This window comes from Aphis gossypii, chromosome X, assembly GCF_020184175.1.
Source record: "Aphis gossypii isolate Hap1 chromosome X, ASM2018417v2, whole genome shotgun sequence".
NCBI lineage: Eukaryota > Metazoa > Arthropoda > Insecta > Hemiptera > Aphididae > Aphis > Aphis gossypii.
Window position 1 is genome coordinate 44,172,010 of NC_065533.1, and position 25,690 is coordinate 44,197,699.

Below are 25,690 nucleotides of genomic sequence, written 5' to 3' on the forward strand. Positions count from 1 at the left end.
ATGTTATACAGCATTACTCTAAAGATGCATTAGCAAACCTAGTTACAACTATACAATGTATGTACTGATAAATAAATTGCGACCCATGAGCATACATAAAGGCCAAAATCCTAACAGCCTAGAGGGCAATCACCCAGTCACCTCTGATGGTGTTATAAGTATTTAAAGTTCAGTTGAGCAATTAATAATGAGTGTTTTTGGTACAATTATAACCCAGTTTTTATTAGTACTCGAATTTCATTAATCATTAATATAAAATCCATGTAAAAGAAACAATTAATTAAGAATTGAAATGAGATATTATTATTGAGAAAACATTTTTATATTTAAGCATTTTAATTGTTAGTACAAAAAGACTTGTGCACTATCATAAAAAAAAAACTCATGACATATGTATATAGTAATAATTCAATATAAACAAAAAATTGAAATGAAAAATATTTAACTTACATAAAAGCTTTTCAAAGTACATAAAATGTAATAGAAAATAAATAAAATGAAACAAAACAAAATAATATTAACCTTTTAACATATTAAATCATTAATTTAGTTCTATAAATGTATTAAAATTAACAGCTATATAGATACTACTTATAGGAAAAAAAAATAATAATGAACAATTAAGTCAATACTTCGAAATGTTTGGCAGACTGAGTAGCATTTGTTTTTGGTGATGATTTAATCATATCAGAACGGTCCAAGAGTGAATCTAATTCTTCATCCGATAATACTACAAACATTTTAATTAAAATTATGATTAGAAAATAGTTACTTATAGTCTGTTCAGCGAGAGAACGCGCAGATTCTGCGCATCCTCCTGCACCTTCCTGCTATCAAATCCTGTTTCCCTATGGCAGGGTAACATTTGGGGATGCGCAGAAAAACCAATTTTGGTCAGTCTGCGGCACGTTCTCTCGCTGGATAGAGTATAACTACTAAAACAAGAATTATAAGAATACTCACTAAATCCATTCGACTGTATTTGTTTATCATAATCAGATGATTCTAATAAATTCATCAACTCTTTTATATTAGATAAGTTAACTTTTGTGGTTCTATTAAATGTACCTACAATATAATAAATTTTAAATTTTATTAAACATTTATAAATTTAAATGTGTAAGCATGGAACAAAGCTACAAAGCAGCAAATTAAATATTAGTGTAGTTGAAAAAGAATAATTTGATTAAAAAAGAAAAAAACAATATTAAATAAATTATATTATTAACCAATTATGATTAACAGGTTATTATTTTTCATTATTGAATTACCGTTGCCAATAACAATTTTTTCTAATTTCCTTTTAGCAGCAGCGTTCGCTTAGATTTTTTCATCAACAGTGCTTTTAGTGCACAAACGGTAAACAACCACTGGTTTTACTTGGCCAATTCTATGACACCGATCTTGGGCTTGTAAATCACATTGTGGATTCTAAAATATAACATAAATACTTAATAGTAATACATTTCAGTAAATCATTATATATATTATATATATATATCTCTATTATAACACGGAGTAAAGAGAATCTTATTATGAAAATAAAATAAAAATGAAAACATTTACAAAAATATCATTTATAAAGAAAATCATATCCATGTTGGATATAAATGATTTGTAATTATGGGTAGATTAAATCTTGGAACTATGATATTTTGATAAAATCAAAATACAATAAAATATCTTTTTCATTTTAAAATTGATTAATAATTATTTTTAACATAACCACTTTACACATTTTTAAAATTAACTTTACTCTAGTATTAATATTCATAGTACCATCTAATCTGGCATATTCGTAGGAACGAAAAATTAAAAACTCTTCGATTAGATCTAACAACTGTATCATTGTAGAAAACAGCAACACCTATAAATTAAATAATATAATATTAAACTAAAAATTCTTAATCGATAATGTGCAGAGAAATTTTCAAAAACATTTGACATCGATTAAATTAAACTATTATTTCTATCTGCATTGCTTATGTTTCTCATTTTATCTAAAAATGTATTTTGTTATAACAAAAATTATATCGGATATCACACTACTTGATTTTGACATAACATTTTGAAATATACTATAAAAATTTTAAATTTTAAGAAAAATAAATTTTCTACCGACTGCAAAAATGTTAAATGCTAAATTTAATCTTAATTCAGATTATATTTCTCTAAAAATGTTATCACTTTTTTCTGTGATAAGCTTAAAATTTTATACAAACTTTGATATCATGTTTAATACCAATATATTTTTTGTACGGTTTGTGCAGCCCAAACGCCCCTGTAAAAATATTTACCCATTGAGATGTATATACTGTACATGTAGTATATATGTATAGTATATACATCTCGATGTATTTACCTAACGGTTCGATAAAACTATTAACTATTCATTAGAAAAATTTTAAGTTCGTATTCATGCAACCCGGCATAAATATATTGTTTATTTCCATCAGTTAAATACATATACACGCATACGTACACATACACACTGCTAGGTGTGATGCCCGATGGAGCCACTGAGGATAATATATTATTATCGGTATTCTATTAAATTCACAATTCAAGTTCGTTTAATAAAGTTTCGTACTTAATGATTTATTAATGCGTTTATTATTTTTAAAATATTATAAATCTATAAAATAGAAATCATGATATATTTATATACACGATACACATTATGTCACATATTATAATGTATCTATAATGATATAGGTACCTAACACCATTATGGTTTTATTTTTCCGGCGAATGTAAGTTTCCACACGAGATATAACAGAAAAAATTACCTACTCCTAAGGCATACGTAAGTTCCTACACGAAAATAATATTAATACGTAAGTTCCTACTAGAAAAAAATACATCTATAATAAATAATACATCCAACTATCCAAGTATAGGTACCTACATAATATATTTCAATTATTTTCTGTTTATATTATTATCTTTCCTGTCACCGCTACTGTATTTACCACTTTGAAATACCAGTAGTAGGTAATCAATATGTTAAGTATAAAAACGCTTCTTGTTTTAAAATTAGAATATCAAACAAAATATACTAGAGAACACAGAAAATATTCTCAACATAAAATTTTATTTTACATACAATTGTTACTGTATTAAAACTTATAACACTATATAAATTTTGGTGAATATATTATGTTATAATATGTTTCTTCAGAGACAACAAATACGGATATAGATGACCACTTTAGAGATTTCATTATACTGATACACAATATATCCCACACCCAAATTAGATATAGAAAAAGAATGATCCTCGGAACACATATTGTACAAATACATACACACTACACGTCTACACAGCATTTTTGAAAATTAAAAAAAAAATAATTTAATAAAAATAACATTTCATTAATATTTACCTAAAAATTTCTTAAGACCAATTTTGGTCAAAAAACTAAATGAAAGGTCCTATTCAAGAAACATGTGCACATACACACATTTATGTATTTTTTGTAGCCCATTGCGATTTTTTTAAGCTCGGAATACCAAGAAGTATGTTAAAATCGTTTCAAGTCACCTCGATTGACGGTGCCTCATCTTCTTTTTTTCATAATGACTATTTAGTATTTTCTTCGTCTTTGCATTCGTAATTTTCTTGAGCTGAAGCGTAATAATCGATAGATGGGAAATTATTACGAATTTTTAATACATAAATCTAAGTGAAATATATTGAAAATTGTTCTTAAAATTATAAATACATATACTTTTTTACTTCTTAATAAATACATACTTCGTTTCAAACTCTTCTATCCCGTCCATGTCAATATATTTTCAATGTATTAATAACATTAATAGCTCCAAATAATATATGTTAGATAACTATACTAAGCAAACAGCTATTATGTATTATTTAATAAGTACCTATATAATAATATTTTATTTTATTAGATTATTAGTTTATTATTGTAGGTACCTACATAATTTCAGATAATACTATACACATGCCAACGACCATACCACGTTGAATACACCAGTTCTCGTCTGATCACTGAAGTTAAGCAACGTCGGGCGTAGTTAGTACTTGGATGGGTGACCGCTTGGGAACACTGCGTGCCGTTGGCTGTTTTTTTACATTTTTTACTAACCTTAATTTTATTTATGATATAAGTAATTATTAATTATATAAATTATTTAATAAGTAATATTTTGGTATTTTCGAAAACTAACAATTTTTTTTTAGTTATTAATCAATCATTATTGTTTTTATCGAGGCATTTTTAATTGTATAATAAGTACTATTTATTTATACAAAATGAATAACGTCTCGATAATTACAGCAGTATTTTTGGTTACAATTATTTATTATTATATTATACAACTAGAACAGAATAAAATGAATAGATTGATTTGAGAGAAATTAGTTTGATCAATTAGATTAAGTCTGACTCGAATTAGGAAAAATATTTATTTTTCATTAAATATTGAATTTAAAATTAATTTTTTTATGCTAGTTTTTTAATATTATTGTATATTCTATATAACATGTACCTTTTATAGTATTTTTACTATATTAATATTATACACTGCTATCTATATTGCTATGTTAATGTCAAGTGCATAATTACGATCTGATAATATTTAAAATTTTAGATATTATTGACTATTGTCCTCCGTATTTAATTATTTTTGTTGTCATTTTTAACACATGGTTATTTGCTTCATGCCACTCTTGTTAGGGTGACTGTTAGAGTTAGATGATTGTTATATGTGAATGGCGAATTATATTATAACAAGTTGGGGAGGGGCCTGGGGGGAATGTGTATGGTGTGGCTGTGTGAGATTTATTATGAAAGCAATTTAATGATCTTTATAATGTTAAGTATGTTGCACCAATTAGATCTTATCCAGAGGTTCTTATTGGAATTCTAAGATTCTTTGAAGTTAGTTTTATTTTATTTACTAATAAATTTAAAATTTAAATCCAAAAAACTCTAATCAACCTCAAAAACGAAGCGTTTTTACTACATCTGGTGGTATGACAAAAAAAATAAAAAAAATACTTATATTATAAAATCAATACAATCATTTTTCCGCCTAGAAACAACAAGAATACAATATGGAATACCGAATAAGAAAATTGAATACTTAGTAATTATATATTTTTTATAAATTGTATATAGGTATTATCTAGATTCTAGAGAGCCTATATAATATATATATATTATATATATTATTATATAGGCTCTCTAGTATTACCTATATTCTATTAAATGTTTAAATATGTTCTTATGAGTGAATTAATTATAAAGTAGATTTGTAGATTACAATATATATCAGGTATCCAAATTCCAAAGTAAGTTGGAAATCATTGATAATAGTCTTGAAATAGGTTCATTGGCCGTAGCCATTTTCCTCAAAAACGAAATACCGTTTTCTTCCACTGTCCATTTTCCTCCAAAAAATAAAATAATAAAATCGTCATTCGTTATCAAAATGTTAAATTAAAAATAAAAGAACAAATCAAATATTTAAAGTATAATTATAATATAATAATACACCATACGCGCTGAATTTTGCAGGTGGCTAAAAAGAAAGTTAAAATTATAAAACAAAAGTACTCACGTCGATAAAATTCATCAATCATTAAATAAAATAGTAAATTAGTTAATAATAAGAGGTGGCAAACTGTGTTCCTAGCCATAGGTACTCTATTTTTATAATACGGAACGTAACACTACAACACTGACTAAAATATTGGAGGAAAATAGACATAATTTTATTCAAAAATAATGTGGAGGAATATGGACAGCGGAGGAAAACGGTCCCGCCCATTTCATTAATGTCGTACAATTGCTTTTTTAGAAACTCGGTATGGTATGCACATTAAATATTATAATATATATCAGACATTCAGATATAATAGCTATTTGACAGCTATTATAGTGCAATAGAGCAATATCTGCCATCTAGTACCTGGTTGTCGGTTTACTTGGCATTGGCTACTTTTAAAATATATATAGGTATAATACACACATATTATACTATATAATATAATACCTAAATATCTATTACTATGAGCGCTGGACACAAGTAGGTATACCTATTATATTACAGATATATTATTGTACTATAGACGTATTATATGATCTCGTAACTTATGTGCAGGGAGAAATGAATGAATATTAACACATAGACACATAGGTACATACTTTAGATCTTAGGTACAGTATATATGTAAGTAAAGCTACTGTATTATATTCGTAATTCGTATTGGTATCGGCGAGTGTAAGCTTTTAGTAGTATACAAATATCATTTTACCGTCTTCGCGATATAATATAATTTTAATATTTTAGCAACAATAATAAGATGTCGACCTACTTATGTTGTATATAGTATATTCATTGTTAAATTTTGTATTGCATATTATATTTTTATGTAAATAAATTTAACAATATCCATAGAGTAATATTATTTAAGCAATTGATATACGACGTATTAAATAAAAAAAAATATGTTGAAATCATTATAAATTAATACTAATTAATACAACTTTGGCAACAAAAGTTACAGAAAACCGGCGCTGATTTTATTATAACCTTTCTACAAGTTACAATAACTTAGTACCCACTAGCTAGGTACTAAGATGGTACGGGCACAAAATTATGAATAACAAAGTTCAACATCTGGACATAGGTTACCTACCTATAATTATCAATTGATGTTAGTTTACCAAAAAACAATATTATGTTCGTAGTCGAAAACATTTATTATTAAAAGTTTCTACTCGAAATATTATTTTACACTTACACCTGACTCAAGTCTTGGAAATAGTATTCTATACAACAGTCAATAGTTTATTATACAAGTTTTAATTACATTTCAATGAACAACAAATATAAAACTTTTTAGAGATAGGTATACAAAAATAAGGCAAACATGTTGTCATTTTAGATTAAGCACACTTCTCGAAAAACTACTAACAACAATCTAAAAATATAAGAAGGGAAAGACGTACCTATACCTAACAACTCAGTAATAACTAGCTTGAGCTTATCCGTAACGTAGGTAATAGGTACCCAGAGCGGGATTAAGGTTTTTGCCGCCCATAGACTTAAATAAATTTACCACCTAATTTACATATATAGGTAACATTTGCCATTTCGTTTCGACCATTAAAATTTGCCGCCCTAGGCTTAAGCCTATACAGCCTAAGCGGTAATACGGCCCTGTTAAGGTACCCCTTTAACACAACACCTACCTAACCTACGTGTAATAAATGATATATTTTGATACCTATATACCTATAAAATTAATAATCTAATAAACGAGATGGTAAATAATAATAATCGCATAAACCCATATAGTTTATATGCGCAGGCTGCAGCGAGCACGACTCCAAAATAAATCACAATTGATTTATAATCAACTACCTTTATACAGGTACTTACTATGTTAGGTATATCATATTTATATTTAGGTACCTACCTATATATTATACGCTGTGTACACACAGACGATTGTGATAATGTATAATTATATTTTACGAATTACAGCTGATTACAGTATATAATATTAATCGACGGTGTTACGCGGGCACACGGTATTTAAGGCATAATAATATTATACTTGGCTAGTATATTACGGGTAGGTTATTCAATTATATTATACGTATTGCCGGTTAGGTATGTGTACACGGCGTATTTATCATAAAAATGTAGGCATGCGATTACCAATATAGGCTCTCGTTTTATTCCGTTCAAAAAAAAAAAAAATAAAGTATTATATAATTAATAAATAGTTAGGTACATACCTACATACCTATATACGTATATCGATATCGCACCGCTTATGGCGTATAGAACATAATATGCGCGCACACACGCACACACAAGCGCTCGCACGCACACACAATACAAACGTACGCACGTCGAATGTGTTCAAGTGTGTCAGTGTGTGTGTGTGTGTGTGTGTGTGTGTGTGTACAGTAATCGGAACGTATTTTATTTATACAATGCACTGTGATACCTATTAAACGTTTAAGCGCCGACGGTCTTTGCCTCCAAATAATACCGTCGAAAACCACTCCTCCATTGATCCTACGTACGTGATAAACGCGGTGATAACATTAATCAAAACGTGTAAACACACATACCTACCCACATCGTTCGTTTTATTATTATATTGCAAATATTTTATTACCACTATATTAAATAATACCGAGTTATTATCGACGCGGGCATCGGCTCGTGGTCACGAGAAATCGATCGTTTTCAGACGACTAAATCGCCGAATACCGCGCGGGAGACGACACGTCCGGTCGTCGTGCGGATTAATCGTCGGGCCGCCGCGGACGTACGACACGGTCGGGCGCGCGAACTCTACACATCCGATCCGTTTTCCGTCCGCGCGCTTTGTTCGTACTCGCCGATAAAGCCGACGTTTTCGTTGAAGGTTAATCATTAGTACGTAGCGTAAGTAGTTTCGAATATTATATTTTCATCGACCCCCCCACGTCGTCTCTCGTCGATATCGTTGCGACATATAGGTACGCAGACACTCGGTTTGCCGTCTCGACTCCAGCCCTCTGTACCTGCTGAACATTATGAGCTCGGATATAAGTACCAGAAATCCCCAGGAAGAATACGAGCTGATTCAGAGGATCGGTAGTGGCACGTACGGCGATGTTTACAAAGTGAGATTATGTGTTCTAATACGATTTGGTGTCGGAAACATGTTTCTGTTGCTGTTTACATTATTCGGATATTTTATTGATTACAGGCAAAGCGGATTTCAACGTCGGGGTTAGCAGCTATCAAAGTTATCAAATTAGAAGTCGGTAAGTGAAATTGCTTTCAATTTTTCTAGTGTTTAACTTATAATTGGCAAACAACTTTCAAGGTTTGTCCTAATCAGTGATCGAGCATGATGTGATTAATATTAGTCTTTTATGTTTAAAAAAAAAAAATGTGTTTGATACTTTTCACTACACAAAAATGTATAATGTTTACATAAGTAATCTTAATATTGCTAATTTTACTTATATTCTTAGGTGATGATTTTTCAATTATACAGCAAGAGATATTAATGATGCAAGATTGTCACCATTCAAATATCATAGAATATTATGGCAGCTATTTACGTAGAGACAAATTATGGATATGTATGGAGTATTGTTCTGGAGGATCGTTGCAAGATATTTATCACAGTGAGTGTATTACATTAAATACTTGTAAAAGAAATTGGTATAAAATTATGTTTCTATTGGAGTTTAACCTACCTACCCTTAACCTGACTATCAATATTTTAAATATTTCATGTTTTCATAGAATGGGGTTATTTATTTCAAGTAAAATTTGTATTTGTTTTTATTCTTATTCAATACGTATAAATAAAAAAAAAACTAAAAAGTTTTAGTGAATGTTATTTTATAAGCATTAATACTAACATAGTCTAATATTTCTATAATCTTTCTTTCAAGTTTCAATTAGTATTGAATTTGAGTATGCAATTTGTTATACCTAAATAACATATTTAATTTGTTGTTTATTAAAAGTACATAATAGGTATACTATTATTTAGCAATGGAAGCATATTTATTTTTTTTCTTAATGGTGAAGATAATCATAATCATTTCTAAGTAGATGTTTCAACCTTCATATTTGTTTTCTTAGTACTATAAGTATACAACATACCAAATTTGTATTCAGTGGAACTAATTTTGTGTGGTTAGCTTTAATAGTTAAGTGAATTTGACTATTCAATAGATTTATTATCAAATGTTAAAGTAAACATTTTATAAAGACAAAAGCATTGTAGTCTTTTATTGGGATCTAAATTTTTAAGCAAATTATGAGTGTTTTAAAATTATAACGCTTTACATATTCATTTTAAAATTAAAATATTTTATTATTGTTATTACTTTATTTATGCCAAATGACAGTTTAATATGGATTCAAAAATTTACAATTTAATAACAGTATGATATAAATAACGTACTTAATAAATATTTGATTAAGTATGTGGTTATATCCGTATGATGTTTTATGTGCTGGAAATTAGAATTGGGTCTTGGTTTTAGGTGAATGGTTTGAGATTTTGAATGGTGTTGCAGCAAGGAGATCAGGCATGTCAAGTGAGCCATTTAATAGAGCAGATAGAAACTATAGATATGTATTATCACGGCGAGAGGATAAGGTTTGGATATTTAGAACCTGTCTTATGTTGATATAGATGTGATGTAAATGATGAATATTAAATTTAAAAGTCGCGTAATTTTATAACTTATTTTGTACACGCTCAAGACAAATCTGATCTTTAGCTAGAAAAGTTTTCCAGACTATTGATCTGTATTCTTATAAAAAACAAACTGAGGAAAAGTACAAAGTGCACAGGCATCTGAGAGATTTAAAGGGTTTTGTGTTACATGTGATAAACTTGAGTGTTTTTAGAGCTTTATTAATTACATTATTAACACGAGGACTGAAACTGAGATCAGATAAATAATTAAATCCTAAATCTGTAATGCTGTAAATGCTTTTTAATTTGGTGTCATTGAGAAAATAATTGTATAGAATGAGAGAACATAATTTGGAGAAAGAGATTACACGATATTTAGCAGCTAAATTTTGAGATAGTTCTAGGTGGGAAACCCATTTGGAGAATATGTTTAGTTTACTCTGAAATAGGACTGTTAGGTGAGCTAATCTTATAAAATGTTTTTATTATTATTCATCTGCATAAAGTAAAAATTTTAATTGGGTAAGCTACGCTAGGATAATGAATTTAACAAAAAGAGAGAATAATAATGGGCTTAGGTGGGTGGCCATCCTGAGGAACACCAGATTTTATAGCATACATTTTTGAAAAGGATCCTGAAATAGAAACAAATTATTTTCTACCTGTCATTTAAGACTTAAGTCAGGGTAAAAGTGGATTACCAATGCCCAAGCACTTCAGTTTGTCTATTAATAACTGATGGTTGACTGTATTAAAGGCTTTTTTAAAATCGGTAGTAATAATATCAACATAATAAACTTGCTTAAAGACAATTACTAATGTAAGTTGTAAAAATAATGCTACTAGTTATGGTACCCTTACCAGGATGGCAACCGTGTTGCATTTATGAGCATTTTAAAATTTTAATGTCTTAGTTATAATTAATGTTTAAATTAAAATATTTTAGAAACTTACTGTTTAATTTGATAATTGTTATTAAATATTATTAGTTTGCAAAATCAGTTATTTATGTATAAACAAAGTATTACACTAAATTTAAGGAAGATGTGATACTTGTATAGTAAGGAAAGAATCAGATTAATTCACTCTAGTACTAAAACTATGTAACTACCCAAAATTGGTTTTTCTGAACAATATTTTGAATTTTTAAAATATAGAAACAACACACTCAAATACTCAATTATATATCTGTATAGAAGAATAAATCTAGAAAATAATTATATAATTGTTGCTTCAGTTAGAATAAAATTATTTAAACATTTTAATGTTCCTGATGAAATTTTTTTTTTTAAATTAAATCTAAACAAAATTTTTTATTTTATTTAAGAGATTTTATGTTACTAATTTTTATTGAAGTATTGTACTATTCCTACTTAATTGAAAATTAATTATTTGAGTAATATACAGTTGATTAACAATAAGATATGATTAACACCAGACTAAAATAAATTGTCATTTCTTCAATATTAGCTTTGTAGATTATTGACAATATTTTATTTGTTGACTTTGACAGAGAGTTTTGGTATCTCTTGAACTATAAGTAAATAACTGTTTGTATAATAATAATAATAATAATTTAATTAAATGAATCCATAGTATATATGTATACTATATAGTATATATTACTACCTGTATTATGAAACTCTACTGTGGATATTGTTTCTGTTAAAATAATAAATTATTTTAAAGGTTGATACTAAAATGTATTAACTTTTAGTATTTATTAATGTGGACCTAAAGGAATACATACTAATATTGTAATAACTATTTGTATGTTTTTATAGTTACTGGACCACTTACAGAACTACAAATAGCATACATGTGTAGAGAAACACTTAAAGGACTTTCATATTTACATACAATGGGTAAAATGCACAGAGATATTAAGGTAATTATTTTAATAAGTATTTAAATAATTTTTTTTAAAAGCTTAAAAATTCCTTTGTATAATAATGGGTTCTAACCATAAATTAAATCTGAAAAATTATTATTATTAAATATCACTATGTTAATTGTAAAAATAATACATATATGTTTATGTATAATTAATACATATATTATTATAGTATATATTATAATATATGTACAGTATGTTAACGGTAAAAAGTAGATACCACTAAATATTTTAGCCTTAACAAAAACATGTTTTGAAAAAATAAAAATTGACTGTTAGATTAAGTTAACATTTACAAACAAATGATGTTTTTAGCGATATTTTAACCATGTTCATTTTATTCTTAATATATCTCTTATATCTCTTATATTTTTTCTAATAATAGATAAATAAATAAACAGCGTAAATGACTAATGCTTAATATCTAAATAATAAAATCTTAGTAAACAATTTTTTATTTTGCTATGTGTTAAAGTTTTTGCAAAATTAAGGTAAATTATGAAAATTAACTCTGAAAAACAGATTCTAAGCATTATTTGTGATTTTAATTTATACAAACTCCAACATACTTAACTCTGTTAACTTTGTAATTAAAAAAAAAAAATTGTACTGATATTATTTAAAAAATAATCTATATAATTATAGGAAAAATTGAAGACACAATATAAATAAAAGTTAATTATATTATGCTTTTATATATTGAAAGGAGGGGTTAAAGTGTTAACGTGTTTTTAAAATGTGCACTCTAGTACTGTTGTTCATCTTCTGAAAATTTTACTTTAACCTGAGATTTAAGATCTCAGTGGTATACTGGTATCTCTTATTGTGAACTTACTTAATTGTAGGTATATTATATATGTATAATAATAATTAAAATGTAAGTATAATAATCATAGTTTGTATTTTGCCTCTTTACTTTGCCAATTGTAATTAATGAACCAATTATTTATTTAGTATGTAGATTTAATATTTTTTGAGGAATCTTACCAAATGATTTTGTTTAATTAACAATTTATGAAATGTTGTATATATTTTTAGGGAGCTAATATATTGTTAACTGAATGTGGTGATGTAAAGCTAGCAGATTTTGGGGTTTCTGCTCAAATTACCGCTACAATAAATAAGCGAAAATCATTTATTGGAACTCCGTATTGGATGGCACCTGAGGTTGGTTTTATTTGTATTTTTTTTAATTTATGATTGTGTAATAATAATATTTATAGAAAAAGTTTTTATTTTTTAAATCCCAAATAATATGAATATTACATAATAATAAATATAGTCATAAGAAATTTACCTAAATAATTATTAAATTCATTAAATATGTATATTTCAAGGTAATTTATTACACTAAAATAGTGATATTTTCTTTTTATTTATCATTTTCACAATATAGAAAATTAGATGTTTTCTATTTTTGTACCAATAATTGCTTTAGTAAAGTAATAAAAATCTAAAAATAGATTTTAATTCGTTTAAAAGCCTATTTGAGACTGACATCAACAGTTTATTTTAACATAATAAATAAATTAAATACAGTTTTCAGAATTCTTGTCACTTCACTTGTTTGTTTAGTACATTGGAAGTGATACACATATAATCTTTCACATTCCATGTTATGTGTTTTCAAAATACATAATTTTCACATTTTTTTCTTAAAATATATTTCTATATTATTTAATTTAAGTCTGATTGTATACTAATTTATTTGTATATACAGTAAAATCTTGATAGTCTGGCTGAAATCAGACCAGAAGACTGCTAAATTAATGGAGGTTTTCATGAAAACATATTCTTAATGAAAAACCTAAAATTTATTTTATGAAAACATTAAAAACACATACTTAAATACTTATATTATATTACTGTGTTAAATTTATTAATCCTATAATAGAACAGTTGTAAAAAAAATGTTAATTTTTATTCTTTCTTAACCAAAATTTATAAATTTATTTGGCTATTTATTTTCTGTGATTTTTCATAAAAATATCTTTTTTTTCCTTTAAAATTTCCCCCCAAAAAATGTTTTATCAAAACCATATAACTATATAAAGAATTTTAAAGTTTGAGAAACTCACCAGTTTCATTGCTCTGTGCATACTTTTCAAACTTTAAACATTAAAAAAAAAGATTTTATCTTTTGATTGTTTTTTTTTTTTTTAATTTTGTAGTACAATCTATCTCAAACTCATTAGCTAGGCTTATTAATTTGTCACCTTTTTATTTCATATAAAATTTGAAATTTCTTGAATAAGTTAGAGTAGTTTGTTTTGCTGTTTTTTGTTTATTTCAACACATAATATGACACAAAGACTATCTTTGTACTATCTATTCTTTTACGCAATATACATGTCCATTTTAATTTTTAACCTAATCGGTTCAATAGGACTATTTACTAAAATAGTGTTATGTTAATCATAATGAAAACAATAATTAAAGTAGTGCTGGATTGCTGAATATACTGGAATAATGGCCAGATTACTAAGAATTTACTGAGTTTATCAGTTTACTGAGGGTAATCCTCAGTATGTACGATGCACAGAATGAATAAGTATGATCTGACATATTAAAATCTGATTTCAATGTAAAATTTTAGATTTTCCTGATAAACCTTGTATATATATATTTATTAACTTTTTAACTTATACATTTTTTATTCATATTTAGTTAAAATTATAATATATCTAATGCACTCTTATATTTTTACAAATTAAAAAATAATTTAGGTAGCAGCTGTAGAACGCAAAGGTGGCTATAATCAATTATGTGATATCTGGGCAGTTGGGATTACTTCTATAGAGTTGGCTGAATTACAACCACCAATGTTTGACTTTCATCCTATGAGAGCTTTATTTTTAATGTCTAAAAGTGGTTTTAAACCTCCGACATTAAAGGATAGAGATAAATGGTATTTTACTCTTAATCATACAAATAAATTTATGTACTATTATGCTATGTTTAAAATTTATTATTTTTAGGAGTCCAACATTTCATAATTTTATAAAAGTATCACTGACTAAAAATCCGAAAAAAAGACCAACAGCAGACAAGCTATTAATGGTTTGTATATCAAAAATTTTTTGTTTAATAACAATGTATAAAAAAAAATTAGCCCTTAATACAGATTAGTGTTGTCTTAAAATGATAGTTGACAAGGTTATCCATTTTTATTTTTATTTTATGTTTACTTTTCTACTTAGTTTTATTACTAACTGATATTTTTAGTTATTTGTTGTATGCATTGTTAATATTAATTATGTAATTTTTCTATAACAGGTTTTAAATAATTTTTATAATTTTATAAGTTGTGGAATTAACAGATCAATAGTGTAAATTGTAAAATAATTTAAAAAATATATAATTCAAAATAAGTTATATTAATTTTGAAAACAATTTACTTTTTTTTGCATACAAGGTATTATTTTGTTAATATATTCTAATATAATGTTGAATTTATTTATAGCATTCATTTTTTTGTCAAGAAATGAGTAAACGACTTGCTATTGATCTTCTACAAAAAGCAAGTAACCCTACTACTCAATCATTTGCAGAAATTGAGCCTGATGATGATGTAAGCATAATTAGATGAGAAATCTAAAATTGAATAAATTAGATTATTGTGTTGGTATTATTAATTTAGTAATTATATAATATAATATAAAAATGCATTGTATATAATATATATTTCTATGCATATAGTTGTTAAAGTAAATTATTTGAAATTTATTAATAATTTATTGATCTACAATATTCTACATACTTATTTATTAAAGTTTTGATGAATCATCATAAGCAGTATAAGAACGGCTTTAATGAATAAAATTTGTTTTATATATAATTATCATATATTATCATGAATTTTTTTTTTAAATTAGATAATTTCTGATGTTCCTCGGCGTATTGCATCTAGAGCAACTGTTGATCACAGAGGTAAGTTTTTATTAAATATTCTAAACTGTAATGTATTAATAACATTTGAATTATAAATTAAGAAGATCTATGGGGAAATGGTTGTATGATAGTATTTTTCTACTACATTAGGAGAGAGTGTTTGTTTTCTTTTTCTGTGAGATAAGTTCATAACGTATATTAATAAAAATATAATTATCGTGATTTGATTTTATAAAAAATTCTAAGGACCCCGGGTTATTGGTGCCTGCCTTGCAATACTGTATAATAAGTGTAATAATACTATAGTAAGTAGTGTATTTATTAAGCACTTACATCAATTTGAGTCATATTCTTTTTAAAAATATTCAATTTTAATGTCATATTTTTATATTTTATAATATAAAGATACTTAAAAAAAAAAAATAAAATAATAGTTATACACAATAGAGTATTCGTAGGGATATCTTTTTAAAGATTTTAACTATTTTTATATGAAATAAATTAGGAAAGTACATTTCTTTTATTTTGTGATGTACATAGGTTATAATGTACAATGTGATTTTTTATAATCTATATACTGTACTTATTATTTAATATGTATTATATGTATAATATGTATATTTTATTGGTATATTTAAATTATATTATAAAATAATAATAAGTTTACTAAATTTATTTTTATATTTAATATTTTAAGGTTCAAATCTATCTGAAGCAGCACAATTACCTCACAACAGTAAAAATGAAACACCTCTTCTGTTGGAATCTAGAAATTTGGGAATGGTTAATCTGAAAAAAAGCGTACTAGTGAGTTATAAATATTGTTAATTATTTGAAGTATTATGATGTTAAATAATGTTCATATTATATTATTCTTAGCGCAATGATGACTGTGATAATTTTGGAAGATTAGACTGTATTTTGACTGAAAAGTAAATATTAATTTTCAAATGTATATTTCATTTTAATATTAATAGTCATTAATGCTTGATTAAACTTTTTCAATTGAAAAAATTATTAACTTTTAATTTAAATGCAACATTAGTTAATAATTTACAATTTGTGTTTATTTTTGTTTTTTAGAAAATGTATTAAATAGTTTTAATTTAGGAAAATATACTATAGAATCATAACTACCATCTTAAGAGGGCATTATACCCGTATGTGTTGTCTCTGTTTTACTAACTTATACCATAACAAATTTATGTTCAGTAGAACCCATTTTATGTTGGTAACTTTAATATAAGAATTAATTTACCTATTATAATACTTAAAGGTAAAAATATTATCTAGGGCATCAGGTTAGTTTTTATTGATGTTTTTATTTTAATGGAGTTATAGCAATGTAAAATATTAAAATTTTAAAATAAAAATATCAATAAAAACTAATCTCTGCTCTAGATATTATCGGGTATGATGTCTTAATATATTATTTTGTAAATATGCATATGCTTTTGCCTATTATAAACTCTTTTATTTCTAAATATTTTATATAGTATTTTTGTACATTAACAAGTTTACTAATGATGACACCAAATAAACATAATTTGTGTATTATGTTGAATGATGTCAAATTGGTGTCATGATTCTTATATTATTAAATATATCATAATTAAACCTACATTTTTCAGTATCGCAACAGATATACTCAAATACAAAACATTGCTAACATGTTAAATATTTTCAATTATATTAAACCAAATTATTTTCTTGTTCAATTGTATTATATAACTTAACTTAAAAGGATGTCACCACATTATTTGTTTACTTTCTCTTTCTCACGTTAACATCAATTAGCATTCGACAGAATCAATCTTATGATTTTATCTTTAATATATACTGGATTAACCAAACTTTATCAAACTTTAAGTTAAAATCATTTTCTGTGTTTGTAGATCAGTTTTTATTTTACATTATTTAAGTTTTTATGGAAGTTATTGTGAGTATATAAAATATGTCAAGTTTATAAATTCTTAAATATTTGGGAAATATTGAAATATAATAACTAAAATCTAATGTACGAACATATATTATGTTTTTAACTTTTATAATAGGTTAATTCACTTCAATAATAAAACCTATATTGTAAGATTGGTTATACTGACCATATATTTATTATAAGCAAGAGAAAGAACACAAATACTGTTTTGAAATTTTCTTTTTATACTTGATTGAAACTTATGAGTTATAAATCATAACATACTTACCAGTTCTATCTTTTTTTTTCTCATTAAAATTCATAACTTGTTTAAATCAATAAATTACTTTTATAATTTTAAAATTTTACACTTGCATATTAGCACTCAGTTATTTAAATTTGTTGAATGATATTCTCCATAATATTCTTTATTTTTGAGAAATGTTTATGTATTACTTCTTTATTTATGTAACCTTTTAAATTTCATAACACACCTTTATTATTGATAATTTTATTTATCTCAAAGTATCATTATATTATGGTGTTCTTCAGATTAAATATGATTTTTATTTGAATGTATTCAATTTTATTTTATTATAGTCTAACATATTTTATAAACCATAAAGAAATCATAAAACTAGCATAGTTATTTAAATATCTTTTTTTATCATTTCCTTCTTTCATTATTAATTTATTAATATGGTCATTTTTTTTATTCATTCATTTCAAACCTTATTATATGTACATAATTTTAATGCACTAGTATCTTTGGAAATTGTTATGCTTATTATGTCTTGAATTTTTGAATTGTTAAATTTATCATCATAGCATATTGTAAAAAAATTAATAATATGGTATGATTGGAATAATTCAGAAAGTAGGAAGAGTTATATTAATAAAAGAAAGTGCTTCTTACTAACAGTAAATCATCAAAAATTTAAAACACTGTTTGTTCTAATAATTTTGTTTAAATTTTTTATCTTTAGAATTTGGTTGAAGTATTTAGAATTTTTACAGATAATTTAAGAACTTAAAAATTGTCCACAGTTAACCATTTAGAGAATTTGCTTATCTTGCCTTCTTGAGACTTAAGTTTTTATGTCTATGTTTTATTCATGTTGAATTATCTTGAGGTGTCAATGCATTTTAGCCTTAGATTTAAGCTTTTACAAGTAATTATATATATTTTATAAGTTATTTAACTTACTAACTTTGTTTAGGTCTTTCAGAATTATTATTTACTGATATATAACTTAATTTATAAATTAAGAAATAGGTAGTTGAATAAATAAATAATTTTAAGTTATATTTCTATTTAATTTGTATAAAAATAAGCAAAAAAAGGTAAAATATTTTACCAAAACTGTTGTAATATTGAAACTTTCCTTTAGGGCCTGTTGTACAATTTTAATATATTTGTGTATACAGCAAATTCTTAAAATTTATTAGTCATTTAATTTCTACAGGAGTCTTCTGCAAAACATAGATGAAGAACTTAAACTGAGGTATGAAACTCTAATAGATTTTTTTTTTTAACTTCGCACAATTAATATAATTGGATCGATCAATTAAAATGTTATATTATGTTATCACATTGCCAAAAATCATTTGGCTCTTGGTGTCATTGATTGTGATCCATTAAATTTATGCTTTTATCAAGTTTCATTGGAAATGAATATAATTATTATCTTAAATATTTATTTACTTTTAATTAATAAAAAAAATCTGTATAATATTATCCAATTAAAACTATTACCATATGCTGCTTTGCTTTACTAATATTTATAAACTACCACGGTAATTGCGAGCTTTTTGGGCATATTTTGCTTAATTGTTTTGTTACTATTGTCAAGGGTATCCTGTATATAAGAGAGGATATAAATTTAAAAAACATTGTACAGCTGGCCCTTATTTATATCTATTATTTTTTTTTTTTGGAAAATTATTTTTAAATTCCTTATTATTTTACTAATATTTTTTTATTATTATTATTAGGGGAGATTATAATCGTGTATTTAATGAAGATAGGAATGGAAGTTATGAAGATGTGTAAGTATAAATATTTTAAACAAATATTTTATTAAATATTAAACTATTTATAGAATTAATTAGTATATTCACATAGTAGATTTTAGTACATACTATACAAGTATAAAATTAAATTTCACAAGTATTTTGTTTATTAGTAGTCATATTACATAAACTATAATTTAATATTGTTATGATATATTGTTTTTAAAATTTAATTTAAAATTCTATATTTTTTGGTTTTTCTCAATTTGTTGCTAACAATTTTGCACTAAAACAAAAACTGTTTACTGAAAAAAAAAAAAAATGTTTTTCAGATCTACTTTACCACTGACTGACAAATGCTCCATGCCACATTCATCTAGTCAAAAATGTAATTTTCCTAATAAAGGCTGTGTTTACCAAAATTTAAGAGGTATTGATATAATATAATTATTCGTTAAATTTATGGACATCATAAAATCAAATAGTTATTAGCTATTATCAAATACCTTATTTTCATAATGTTTATTGAATCCGGTTTATTCTGTTGTACAATTTAGTAGGTATTTACAATAATATAATAATTGCTCATAAAAAAGTATTCAGTTATTACTATTTTCTTATTATAATTATTAATTCCTTATTGATAAATATTTTATTATTATTAAATTTTTATTTCCTTATTGATTTGTATTTTTAAAATATTATTAAATTAATTTTTAGATAGTTCTTCGCCCTCTAGACAACATAGTTCACTTGATGAAATTATTGCATTAACTACTTCTAATGTTAGTGTAAATGGACGTCAACGTTCATTTAGCGACAGTGGAGGTAAATATAAAAAATATTTATTAACTTTAATTTAATATTAACTAGTATAATATTATGATTGAATAGGAGAATGTCCTGAACCAGATTTATTAGCTGATACACCTCCAGTACCACCACGTCGAAGAGACCGTAAACAACGAAATTCTCCTCCTAAACCAATTAGTAACGGTCTACCACCCACGCCTAAAGTGCACATGGGTGCTTGTTTTTCCAAGGTATTTAATTTAAATTAACAAACAATAACTCATTAATCATTAATAGCAATTTATCGGTTGTTCATAAGGTTATATTAGTTAAATAACTTGTATCCTTTATCTAGAATATATTGTATTAAGAACACTATTGAACCAATTTTTTTTGTAAGAAACTAATTTTTATAAAATGTATTCATTTAGGTATTTAATGGATGCCCTTTAACAATTTATTGTACGGCTAGTTGGATCCATCCTGAAACTAGAGATCAACATGTATTTATTGGAGCTGAAGAAGGAATCTACAATCTTAATCTAAACGAACTACATGAAACTGCTATTGATCAGTTATATAATAGACGTACAATTTGGTTGTATGTTATAAAAGATATTCTAATGTCCTTATCAGGTAAAAAATTTGATAACATTGTAATAGATATTATTTTAAAATGTTATTTATTAATTTAAATTTTGTTCTAAATATAACAGGAAAAACTACCCAGTTGTTTAGGCATGATCTCTTAGCCCTTCATGGTAAACAAAGCCATAGGTTTTCTCAACATATGACTAGAATTCCTGAACGATTAATGCCTAGAAGATTTGCTCTTACCACCAAAGTGCCTGATACCAAAGGTTGTATAAAATGTTGTGTTGGACGAAACCCATACAATGGTTATAAATATTTATGTGGAGCCATGTCCAGTGGGATTTTTTTAATGCAATGGTATGATCCACTTAACAAGTTCATGTTGTTAAAGGTAAATTTAATAGTTAAATTTTGCTAACATATACAATCTGCTTGATGTAATAAATTTTAATTGTAATTTTTGCTTGTAGCATTTTGAATGTAATTTACCATCACCTTTAAATGTTTTTGAAATGGTCATAACTCCTGAATTAGAATATCCACTTGTTTGTGTTGGTGTGAAAAAACCAATTGGACCTATTAGAAAGTCTATGAATTTGAAATTAGAATTGATCAATGTCAATACTGGTGCATGTTGGTTTTGTTCTGGTGAAACAGATGATTCTGATAATACTGGTTGGTAACATAAAACTAATATTTGTTAATTTTTGAATTTTGTGTTAATAATGAATGATTTTTTAAACTACTTTATATAATTGTTATTTTTAATTGAATATATGTAATATTTAGATAGTTAAAATATTGATTTTTTATCTTTTTATTGTTATAGGTACTGTAATTCAAAGAAGAGATATTATGGATGTTGTTTGTGTTTGCCAGTTGGATACAGATTCATTTTTAATATGTTACAAGAGTATGTATAGTTGTATATTAACGTAAACTGAATATTTTTTTCATTATAGAACAATATAACTTATTATTATAATATGATTTGTTTATAAGGGAAAGTTGGAAACAAATTTTTCTAAATAAAATTTATGTAATTGCAAATTCTAATCAATAACTATAAAACCTAAATGTATTTTATTATCTTAAAAATATTAAATGAGAATAACACATTAGTAATACAATCAAATAATTTTTTGTGATAAGTGTATTATTAAATTTTATTGAAATTTGATTTATACAAATAAACATTTCAGGAAGAGAATTATGTTCAATTTATGTAGCTTATTAATTTGTATTATAATACTATTGAAAAATAAATTATCATGTCATTAACGTATAAATAATTTGTTCATAAATTTCAGATGTTGTAAAAGTAATTAATTTACATGGGAACCTGAAGCAAGATAAAAATCAAATTAATCAGCTTTATTTTGACTTCACTGTAGAGTCAATAGGTTTGTTAATTAGTGAACTTCATATTAATATTTACTTGATAAATGTTTTACATTAAATTTATTTATTTTGTGTTCACAGTTCGATTATCTGACAGCATTTTGGCATTCCATAAGAATGGTGTTCAAGGTCGTAGTCTTTTAAATGGTGAAGTCACCCAAGAAATAGTTGATAAAAGTAGAACCTATCGTCTTTTAGGTTCTGACAAGTATGTGATTTATAAAGTTATCTAATATGTATTATATAAGTTAATCAACTTATCAGTTGAAGTCAAAATCACTGTTTTAGGAAACATGTTTAATTTTGGTTTCTCTTCCATAATATAATACTCAAGGTGGATATATAGAGGTGTAATCACTCTGATTATAAATTGATTGAAAAATGTACACCAGTTGTGATTGCCACCAGGAGCGCTGACTACCCGATGAGGGCTCATAATGTTCATAGTTCATACTTCCATTGGCGCAACTATATAGGAACATTTTACGCAGAATCATTTTTTCTATGTTTTTAAGTAATCTTAGAGTAATATCACTCATTACAAAAAGATAGAGAATAATATTTTTGAGGGAATGATATATCGATTGATGTGTCTAAATATTGTCTCAAAACAATTTAAACATAATTTAAATTTAAATCATTTATTTGTTTATTTTGAAAGTCGAATAAAAAAATCAAATAACAATAAAATATAAAATCGATATGTCATTCCCTCAAAAATATTATTCTCTATCTTTTTTGTAATGGGTGATTTTACTCTAAGATTACTAAAAAACATAGAAAAAATGATTCTGCGTTAATGCGTTTTGTCTGTGTTGCGCTGACATCCTCTTAACTAAATACCACGATTAAATAAGTAAAAACAAAAAATTATTAAATTACTGAAGAATAATTAAAAATTTGAACTAAACCATTTCTTTACATCATACAAAAAAAGCGTGCTGCATCGCCTGTATCCTACAGTTTAATAATAAAAACATTTTTAAAGAAATTTTAAAAACACTGTTAAATTATTATGAAGGTGTTTATCCACCTTTAGATATCCACATTTTTTTTGAGAATATTGATTTGTGGAGTAGATATAGACATGTTGCCTACCTATTTGTGTTATAATTAAAAATTTAAATTTATGAATTTGTTGTAACGATTGTCATATTAAAATATATTAATTAAAGTACCTACCTAATTGTAAATTTGTTATTTCCTTAATTTGGTACCACTACTAGTCATAATATGTTTATTATTACGAATTAACCAAATATATTATTAATTTCTATTTGAACACCAGAATGATATTTGCATGTAAAAGGCATAATGATCAAATATCATACAAGAAAAATACTATAAAAAGATTAAAAAAAATATCAAAATTAATATAAATAAAAAATACTACCTACTTACCTACTGGTAAATGTTTTCCAATCTAGGTATTAAAATATATGAATTAAAAGTACCATATACGCATTAACATACATTATAATAAATGTTTTAAAATATTAATTATTAGATCATGAAGTCCACAGTCCTTGTAATTACTAAATATACAAATTAGTAATTAGAATAAAATACTAAATTGCATAATGCGCCATTCAAACGTTAATGCGTTTGAGCCTTCATCGGGTAGTCAGCGCTCCTGGTGGCAGTTACAAGTGGTGTACTTTTTTCGGCCCACTGTCATAATGTAAAAGATAGTAAGTGGTTACACCTCTATATATCCACCTTGATAATACTTTTATATTTTTGATAAAAATGTAATCAAATTATGATACTATATTTTCGATAATAATTTATTTAATTTTTCATACAACTATTATTAGATAATAAATAAATCACGATACAATGTTTATTCAAGTATAATAAATTGTTGGTATTGTTATGTTAGTTTTGTTTAATGTATTTCTACAAAAATTAATAAAATAATTCTATTCTTTAAGTCATTATTTGTAGTGACTTAATTATTGACAAAAAACTTTTTCTGTTGATATTTCATTAAACTTTTTTAGAACTCAATTTAAAATCATTAAATACACAAAATAAATAATGAGCTTAATTTGTGGTCTTTATATAATTTAAATAATGTGTACATAATAATATATAATTGTGGCCAGATTAAATTTTATGAAATCTAGAACAGCAAATTCCTAATTGACATAATCAATACTTTAATAAATTTATCTTCTTTTTTTGTGTGTTAATTTAAATTTTATTTTATATGTGCTTATATATAACTACTTAATTACCTATTAATTAACAAATTATCAGCAAAAAAAAAATCTATTTTACTTGATTAAAAAAAAAAAAAATCCCATTAAATGTTATGATATTAATACTCATGTTTTAGTGGTCAAATCCTATAACAACACAAATTGGCAAAGATTTTTTATGAGATACTTGGATAAAAATTCCTAAAAATCACTTTATACATTAAATAACAGATAATAATTAATATTCTATAAATAGGATTGTACAAATTAGTGAATCTTTATAAATAATAAACCTTCAAATTTGTATTGTATGTATGATTTTTTTATTATAGAATTCTGATATTGGAATCACACATGGTCTCTAAGAAAGCTGATGACGGCGCAGACTTGTACATCCTTGCTGGCCATGAAGCCAGTTATTAAAATATGTTATTATTAAATAGACATTATGAATATTATTATTATTTTTTTTTTAATCATTGTAATTATACGGTATTATACGTCCACTTTATACGGAGAGACTTTACTCGTTAATTCCTGTTATGATACATTGTCAAATATATTCCATTATTATATTACATGTTAGTGATTGCTTTCAATATCTATTGACATCCAATTAAAAGAAATGTATGTTAATTATGTATTATTTAATATTATATATTTATAAAGATCTACTCATACAAACACATACTCACACACACATATTCACTCACATCTTGTCTGTATGTTTATGTTTTACTATATGATTTTTAGGCGAATTAATTAAGTACCAACAAGGT

General features: G+C 25.2%; 1 protein-coding gene, 1 long non-coding RNA gene and 1 other non-coding gene across 12 annotated transcripts; 2 read left to right on the plus strand and 1 right to left on the minus strand.

Moving 5' to 3' along the window:
• Positions 1–523: 523 nt before the first annotated feature.
• LOC126551848 (uncharacterized) lies at positions 524–8,015 on the minus strand. 9 transcript variants are annotated; one of them, XR_007605736.1, is made up of 5 exons: positions 7,994–8,008; positions 1,780–1,867; positions 1,272–1,431; positions 964–1,068; positions 524–730 (listed from the first exon to the last, which is right to left on the minus strand). It is a non-coding gene; the product is annotated as an uncharacterized LOC126551848 (long non-coding RNA). The 9 variants fall into 9 exon arrangements; XR_007605734.1 differs by lacking the exon at positions 7,994–8,008 and adding an exon at positions 7,787–7,925; XR_007605733.1 differs by lacking the exon at positions 7,994–8,008 and adding an exon at positions 7,779–7,909.
• Positions 3,971–4,089, plus strand: LOC114121864 (5S ribosomal RNA). Its single transcript, XR_003592218.2, has one exon. It is a non-coding gene; the product is annotated as a 5S ribosomal RNA (ribosomal RNA).
• LOC114121848 (mitogen-activated protein kinase kinase kinase kinase 3) lies at positions 7,980–25,489 on the plus strand. 2 transcript variants are annotated; one of them, XM_027984335.2, is made up of 23 exons: positions 7,980–8,660; positions 8,747–8,804; positions 9,018–9,173; positions 11,989–12,092; positions 13,137–13,265; positions 14,825–15,006; positions 15,077–15,158; positions 15,562–15,669; positions 15,974–16,028; positions 16,687–16,796; positions 16,869–16,921; positions 19,374–19,412; positions 19,903–19,956; positions 20,253–20,350; positions 20,641–20,748; positions 20,815–20,963; positions 21,144–21,348; positions 21,429–21,697; positions 21,777–21,981; positions 22,136–22,219; positions 22,617–22,709; positions 22,789–22,915; positions 25,244–25,489. In XM_027984335.2, the coding sequence occupies exons 1-23, from the start codon at positions 8,571–8,573 to the stop codon at positions 25,332–25,334; spliced, it is 2,649 nt and encodes an 882-aa protein (XP_027840136.2). In that variant the 5' UTR covers positions 7,980–8,570; the 3' UTR covers positions 25,335–25,489. The 2 variants fall into 2 exon arrangements, with proteins under 2 accessions (XP_027840136.2, XP_027840137.2); XM_027984336.2 differs by lacking the exon at positions 19,374–19,412.
• Positions 25,490–25,690: the final 201 nt, after the last annotated feature.

Bases quoted from the DNA above. Each gene is read 5' to 3' on its own strand.
- LOC114121848 (XM_027984335.2), top strand. From the start codon at position 8,571: ATGAGCTCGGATATAAGTACCAGAAATCCCCAGGAAGAATACGAGCTG. The intron at 9,174-11,988 runs GTGAGTGTATTA...ATGTTTTTATAG, and splicing joins GTTGCAAGATATTTATCACA to TTACTGGACCACTTACAGAA. The intron at 20,964-21,143 runs GTATTTAATTTA...GTATTCATTTAG, and splicing joins TGGGTGCTTGTTTTTCCAAG to GTATTTAATGGATGCCCTTT.